At 39.7% G+C, this 8,316-nt stretch overlaps 1 protein-coding gene across 1 annotated transcript; it reads right to left on the minus strand.

The window, feature by feature from the left end:
* Positions 1-4,438: 4,438 nt before the first annotated feature.
* Positions 4,439-7,901, minus strand: LOC118414276 (GTPase IMAP family member 8-like). Its single transcript, XM_035818203.1, has 2 exons — positions 7,866-7,901; positions 4,439-6,843 (listed from the first exon to the last, which is right to left on the minus strand). Exon 2 carries the CDS (start codon positions 6,704-6,706, stop codon positions 5,054-5,056), a length of 1,653 nt encoding a protein of 550 aa, XP_035674096.1. The 5' UTR covers positions 6,707-6,843; positions 7,866-7,901; the 3' UTR covers positions 4,439-5,053.
* Between the last annotated feature and the right edge of the window lie 415 nt (positions 7,902-8,316).

Raw genomic sequence — 8,316 nt, forward strand, 5'->3', positions numbered from 1 at the left:
CAGGTTCCCAGAGTTCTGCAGAATTGACTTTGTTCCTGGAGACATCTAATTGCATTCTACATATTAATTACCTTTCAATATACATTTTCACAAAATATCTGATATAAGGTGTAGTCTGTGAAAAGCTACAAGCATTAGTCCAAAGTGCTCTGCTCAGTCCAATTTTAATCTGCTCGATGTTACAAGCACAATTTTCTGTTTCAACAGAAATGGGAAGAACTACATGTTTAAAAAAAGATTATACATTATTTTCATCACCCAGATATCAGATCTAATATTGGCCGTTGCAAGTGTTAGCGGTTGACCAGGAAAGGCTAGGGTCAGTCTGCTAATCGGAAACACAATGGTTGGCTTCATAAACATAATGTTCTATTCATTATAAAGACATTAGCCATGGATGGGTAACCTTGGGAGCATGAAAAGAAATTTCTGACGTCTGCAACAGACATTAGCTAATTCTCTGTTTAGGTTGGCACTGTTTGTTTGTAGTCCAGTGGGTAGTGGCCCTGCCTCTGGAACTAGAAGCCATGAGTTTGATTCCGGCTGTGTCGCTCACACGACAAGCACGGTAACAAAAAAAGGGCTGCAGTCCTTAGATGGGGTGTTAAGCTGTTGTCCACTGTTCATAATGTGTATCTGAATCTGTATCTATATAGCCGGTATAACCGCCATTCGGCGTAACACACCAGCTTCGCAGGCACGCGGTGTGGCAGCAGCTGGTTATGTTACACTGAACAACCCGCCACACCTAACTTTTGCACATCTATCTGCAAGCGTTCTTTAAAACTATCCAGAGAAGATGCCCCTACTGTGCTTAGTGATAACAAATTCCAATCTACGATAGTTCTGGGAAAATACGAATTTTTGAACACATCAATCCTAGGTTGGAAACTCTGGTACTTGAAGTCATGGCCCGCCGGGCGGCTGTTTCTTGTTCTTTTTTGAGCTGGTATTAGATACTTATCAGTCGGTACGTCCACCAGCTTATTGGTCATTTTGTACATCATGCAAAGTCTGGACATTTTCCTTCTGTCTTCAAGTGATGTCCACTGTAACATGCATTGGCATAATACCGGTCATAAGCCTTATACCGGTCGATTAAAAATAGTGGAACTTAAAGAGATCTACACATGCAACAATAGTTATTTCTGAGGTATGCACACTTCAGACATCTAGGTGTCCAATACATAATTTACAAAGCATCGATAACAATGCATTTGAAGACAACAAGGCCAAAAGTTTTCAGGTCATTTTCGGGGCAGGCGATCTCGTCGTGGGACAAACACACTGTCACGTTCATCGCCAGATTTGTAGATAATAATCACATGTGCTCACGGCACAAGACGAGCATGATTCAACAGCAATCTTGAATTTCTTTTGGTGACCTACAACTCATGTAAAAGTGTGAGGAACCGTTGCATAATAGCCCGGATCTACGGCTGAATGGGTCAAATTGAACGTACGCCGCCATTTTCCCGCCATTTTTAATGCTACGGCCAGCAGTAAAGTTTTACGTCATAGCGGTTGTGACGGACCAAAATTAAATGAAAATTCTTGTCAGTATGCGCCCATTTTCTCATGACTTTTTGTATGCTAATGCAGATTTTTGTTTTGTGCAACTACTAACAGGAAAGAAAGGAACAACAGAGGATGAATAAAGGTACATAGCGGCAGTTAATTGTGCCGTGTTTCGTTCGACCGGTATAGTGCACCCCTTCCAACCACGCGCCCGTTCTCCGTGCAATTCCGCAGTGTGTTCCAATTACGATATTATGTTTTTAGCAGGACCAGAGAGACAAAATAATTTACTTAGAAGAAGTGGCAAAGGTAAGCTGTAACAGCAACATGTAACTGGAGAAAATGATGCGTTGATCATTTGCCAAATTAGCATTGCTTGAGAAATTGCAGTAAACCGACTGGTATTATGCCAATGGATGTTAGATCTGTTTTCATTTTGGTAACACTAGCATCCCTGTTGTAGTTGTTTGTACAGAATCTGGCAGCTTGGTTCTGTACCCTTTCAAGTTTATCTTTGTCTTTCTTTGTATACGGATCCCATACTGTTGCACTGCATATTCAAGGTCTTACCAGTGACGTGTATGCAAGTGATTTTACCCTGGCTGGGCATGCGCACAAGTTACGTTTGATGTGCTTGTCAAAAAGGGCTAGGGGAATTTATTTGGTACGATGAATCTGTAGATACTGTACATACTTGTCTATCGTCCCTGTAAGTTCTTCAGTGAGCTAAAACCGGAACAAGATCACTTTCCTTTTTTGCTAAGGCTACACTATTCTTATTTCCTTGGTTGTCTGTTACAAACTTTGAATTCAGGCCAAGGTGAAAACAGTGCTCATACTAGAGGAGAACGTGAATCTCTCTAGCTACAAATGTATTTATTCACTCCCTAAATACCAATAATGAAACAGACCTTTCCTCGGACTTGTACATTATGTTCCAGTGCAGTGAACCAACAATTTTAAACTGAATTTCTGTGGCCTGAGACAGGTACAAATTAAAGCTTACTACTTTCTATAATTTCAGCATTGAATAATTAGTCCAAAACTACAGATTGAAGCAGCTAGTCAGATAGAATTATTGTCAACAAAGAGCATTGAGGAAAGACATTCTTAGTTTCAAGGTTTATTATCACTGCACAAAAACAAGAATTTCTGGCAATTTATGGTGTCTTGCACTACCGTGGAACTTGACATGTCCGGGTTGTATAAAGGAATTTCTAAGCCACGGTGTGTCCGGTGCCGAATATCCCCAATCATTGCCGGACATGGCCATGTCTGGTAGTTCGCGGTACCCGCACACTGCTTGTCTTGAGAAGTGGTTGAGTGAAGGGGTAGTGTGAATTCAAGTGATAATTGCTATCAATGCTTTTTAAAAGAAAATGGTAGGGAAAACAGTATAAAAGTATCCCTGGAATAAAAAAAGGAAAAACTTCTATCTCTGTATCTTATTTCTTGCATTACAAAGCTTATGATTTTGATATAATTTTAACAACTGTGTATATTCAACTTACGGTACCGCAGAGTGACTTTAGAAATTTCAAAATTTGGCCATGCTGCATGAATTATAAGATATAACGGGGGCCGCCCTAAGATGGTTCCCGTCGTAAGATGGCACAGATTTATTGATGATCTTATTATCCATAAGTACACCGTGTTTGTTGCCACTGACTATGCTGATTACAAAGGTAAATAAACCAAGTCCATGCACACAGCTTTAATTTGCATTCCAAGTATACTTTAACATATTTACTTCATGTTTAAAAAAAAAACAGAATTCTAACATTCTAATGTTGACAGTGCTGAATCACTGCGGTCACCGGCCTCTGCGTATTGGCGGCTCGTGTCGCTAACTATACGAACTCTTCCAAGCAGTCACACAACTGCCACGATACACATAAATAAAGCTCCATAAAACACTATGAATATGGGTCTTCAAATGTTTGTTGAGTAGAAAAACAACCAAAAGGAAGCGACATAAACATTGCCACCATTGTACTCCCAAGGGAGTGTGGCCGTGAAGGTGGCAGACTAGAGAACGCTCCAAAGATTTATTTGACTGTAACAAATGATTCGTGCTGTCTATGAAAATAAGACTTGATAGAGAGATGTAGATGATATTTTCATATAATCAGACAGAGTTTTGTTGATGTTGGCGGTGTCGTTTTTTCGTAATGGTTTTTTTAGTCGGGCATTCACAATCAGTGCATTCAGCCCATTGCCCGTAAAACATCAGCTGGATTGTTCTAACAGCCTTCCTCATGTGAGACAAGAAGTACATACAGTCACGATTTTACTGTCAAAAGAAAGCTAATTATAAAGTATCATACTATTAATTTTTTCTGTGTGCTTAAATTTACCACTTACTTCTGAAGAGAGCAAAATGTAAAAAAGCGTACCAAGTTAGGCACACTGTCCAGCGTAGCCCAAATTGGAAGGTTACATACACGAAATTGTTTCACAGTGTTTGCCGCTTGTAACACGCAGCGCGAAAGGTTCATGAACCACATGAATGCATGTCTTATTCAAGTATGTTGTTCAAATCTATGTGTAAAAAATTCAGTCATCAAAATCTGACCACTCTCAGGCAACTAGCGATGGAGCGCCATGAGTTTGAGCGCAAGAAAAAGCGTACCATGTTGGGGCACCTCCCGTTAGATATTACCGTGAAACAAAATGTTCGACATTTGAATAATGTCTATTTCGTAACATTCTGTTCCGTTTGCTTTTTTACTGGTCGCGCAGGAAAAGGCGCTACTGGTTCTAAACACGCACGTTCCAATTCTGTGAATAATGTCCGATACGGCAGTAGCATCTTACAGTAAATTTGCAAATTTGTCTAACTTTGAGGATTGAGATACCCATGGATGAAAATCTACACGCTACAGTATTTTTTAAAGAAACGGACGTTAATAAACTGCTATTTCCCCTGAGTGCACCCCCTCCCTCCAATACACATGCAATGTTTTGCATTCCAGGTAGAAGACAAATTGTATTTTGCTTCAGGAATCAAGAACTTGAAGTACAATCTGTAAAGTATAATGCATACTGGTATTTTGTATGTTCATTGCACAACATTATCAATTATGCTTTATCAGGAACTGTAAATTGTGTTTCAGACTGTGACATTGATGCGTTGATGGCACAAGCAGTAAGATTGTGACAAATATGTAGCGTTGATAATCTCTAAGATATAATTCATGCAAACTTGTTTATTTACATAACCGCAGTAACTATATGGAACAAGAAAATGCTATGTCTGTACTATATGATATTGGCTTCATGAGCAAGGTCAGATACAAATTCGGCAGCTGAAGGCCTGATTCACATAATCTACAAGGTAGGAAATGCTCTTCTGGTAAGTCCCTCAATGTTGTCTTTATCAGGACAAAATAATAAGGTTTTCTTGAGTTAAACCTGAGGTTTTCTTTTAAGTGAGGCCTCTGTGGGAATTTCAATCAAAATAATGGGTCTATTTTGGAGGTGACAACAGTCGAATATGGCAAAGGTTTAAGTGTGAATCTCATTGCCCCTCATGCTAAACAGCAGTACTATCAGAACTTCCCAGAGATCCTCGACGATCGGGAAAGAACCATGATGATATAATGTTCTTGATTGTTTTGAACAAATTAACCCCTGAGTGGTCCATTTCTGCCACTTTCCGTTTGGCTTCAAGCTCTTGTTGTATCAGAGACCAAGTAGGGTGTTGTCTCTTTGTTTCTTCAAGGATTTCTTCCATATATCTTTTCCCCTCTTGGAAGAGATCATCAGTGTATGGCCCCCCGTTTTCAATCACTATTTCATCAATCATTTGGATGAGCTTAACTAGCTGTTGTCTTTTAAGTGTCTCATCCCTAGTTGTATTGTCGAAGAAGACACATCTTTCCCCACACTGTTTTAAGATTGTTCTCAAACTCTCTGGAGCTGACAGAAACTCACTTTCGCTCATTCCTCTCAGGTTGTCTTTTCCAGTAACTAGGATAATAGCATAGTCTACAAACCTGTTGCCAAACAAGTGTTGAAAGATGTTAATTGCTTTGGTTTCAGACTCTGTAAATCTGACTCTGCTGCTTATAACAACCACAAGTGCATGAAGGCCCTCATCACCAAATCGTGTCACAATTCTACACAACTGTTGTGCGATCTCCTTCAAGTCATGGTTATCAGTGGAAAATACCCCTGGTGTATCCAACACTTCTATTTCTCTGTCTTCCTTCTCTCTATCACCAGAGGCACATACAGTTGTTATAGAGGATGCAATGTCTCCTACTTTGAAAGTGTTTTTACCAATAATGGTATTCCCTGTATGACTTTTACCAACTCCAGTTTTACCTATGATGGTGATGTTTAGCTTTCGTCCATTGTTGATTTGACAATTTTGAGACAAGTCTGACTCTATGTACCTTATTGACATACTCTTAAGCACACCCAAGATTCTGTTAACCTGTTCCTTATTTCCTGATGAATCCTTGCCAGGCTTATTTTCAATTGCAACTATGTGATTTGCCTTTTTTGCAGTTTCCTCCATGGCTTTAGGAAGTTCATTCCTGAATTCTGAAATGTCCTCCTCCTGAGCATGAGTGACCAGGATGACAAGATGATCGTACAGCCCATCACCAAACAGCCTGTGGAGGGACTGGAACACTTGGACCTCCTTGTCTTCATTCCTCTCAGAGTTGTAGTAGTCCCAGACCAGACAGATGGAATTAAAGCCCTCAGGAACCATCTTCACAGCTCGAACCAGCTCCTCAAACTCTGACTCTGTCATCTCCTGGGAGACTCCGGGGGTGTCAACTACTGTCACCTTCCTGCTGACTCCATCAACCTCAAGGCTGCTGCTGCCCAGGCTGGACTTCTCTGTTCCTCCTTTCCTGGTGACTCTGAAGGCCTCCTGTCCCAGGATGGTGTTGCCTGTGTGGCTCTTGCCATTGCCCTTACAACCTACTAACAGACACGACAGAAGGGAAATACCATCATCAAAAGTGATAGTTGGCTCACCAGAAGGAGAGCTTGTGGCAGGAAGATTGGATGCTGATGGCAGATTTGTGGGAGTTTTGGACTCCACAGGGATTGGGTCACAGCTCTTCTTAGAAATGTCATCATCACTTGTCACTTGGCCATCTGCTTGTTCAGAGTCTGCAGAATGGTTTTTATTAAAATTCAATTCATTATCATTTTCTTCTTCTGCCATAGTTGGTCCAACTGCTGAGAACTATTTCAGTCCTTTAAGGCATGGTACTTGATGTTTTCCTGTTGTTCTGGTGTTTTGAAGTAGAATAGTGTCCTTTGTTGAGCCATTTAATGTTTCTTGAATGATGAGATTTCTGTCTGTAGATGGAGAGGATACAAAATTATTAAGTGTCAGAGACGTAGGTATGACAAATTCCTTGTCTGCTATCGTTCCTGGTAAACCAGGTACATTTGATTTTGAGGTCTTGAAAGATTAGTTTCTTTATCTCCTACCTGTAATGTTGCTATCTGCCAGAATGTTAAACCATTTCAAAATGACCTGGAAGAACAAAATTTGTGCAATGTGTACATTGCAAAGACTTAAAGTTTGCTTCTAATTAGTTCTGTAGGTCTGCATTTTAACACAATGTAACAGTCAATGTGTTAGGAATGGCAAATAGCTAGGTGGGACTCTTTTTTTTCAGGAGACACAAATTATTTCCACAAAAATTATCTTTGTCAAGAATACTACGTTTTTAGTTCCATGTATGTTTGTGTCTCAGTGTAATGAATAGACAGAATGAATCCGTAACTTTGTATGGACCTTACTTCTAGAATTACATGGCATGGATCAGCTAATTGGTTTAGATTTATTGTGTATGGCATGGGAGTCCAGTGCTGCAGTATGAAAAAACCTTGTAAGCCTTTGACAAGACCAGAAATGCACACTATTTCACATTATCATTATGGGCCTTAAGAAAGTTCATGTTTAAATTGATTTTTAGTTTAATCCAGATACCATGGTACAGTAACCCTCCAAAATCTACGTTTTGGGGATTAGGTGGCCAAAAAAGAACAGGAATTTTTTCAACAATCATTCTACGGAATGGATGCAAAGGAAATTCATTTGCTGTGCCTCCAACAACCTGTGCTTGTTGGTTTTCTCATAAAGTATAGTTTAAATGATATCATTCCTTACACATGTACATCATCATGCAAAATCTATTAAATGTAAATGTAAGAAATACTAATTTTTTCCTTATTGATATAATGTACAAATTGATCAGAGCTATAACTCACCATTAGAATTCAAGGCTGCATGAGATGTTCATTTATAGCAATGTGATTGCAGCTGATTTTTTTTCAGTGGCTATATCTTCATAAAACAGCTCTCTACTCACCGCAGCAAAGCATGGAGAGGTACATTTCAGGTGAGGGCATATGGCTGAAAAGTCAATATTTGACACAGCAGGCTGGTTTCATGACTGTTGTTTTAATGAGTCATGCTGAGTCAGGAACTTAAGGCAGCTTAAGTCCAAACAGACTGTTAATTGTTAACCGAGCTGTATACTTAACAGATTGTTTGATTTATAGTCAGATGACAGATAAAGGGAACAATTCAGTTCAATTCCTTGGTTCTCAGATGTTGTACAAGAAAGAAGTAGGCAGGCAAAACAAAGTTTTGGCTCAGTCTTGGACAAGGAGGCAAAACATGTCATCTGCCATAATGTTCCAAAATATCATTGTCAATATAATATGCAATGTCATCTTGCAAGGGAGGCCTTGTCAGCCCCCATTTACTTGTTTCTAATGTCAGGTAACAGTGGATAAAAGCAACTTGCACAGTTGCAA

Source organism: Branchiostoma floridae, chromosome 4, assembly GCF_000003815.2.
Source record: "Branchiostoma floridae strain S238N-H82 chromosome 4, Bfl_VNyyK, whole genome shotgun sequence".
Lineage (NCBI taxonomy): Eukaryota > Metazoa > Chordata > Leptocardii > Amphioxiformes > Branchiostomatidae > Branchiostoma > Branchiostoma floridae.

Excerpts from the sequence above, each read along its gene's own strand:
- LOC118414276 (XM_035818203.1), bottom strand. The coding sequence starts at position 6,706 with ATGGCAGAAGAAGAAAATGATAATGAATTGAATTTTAATAAAAACCAT.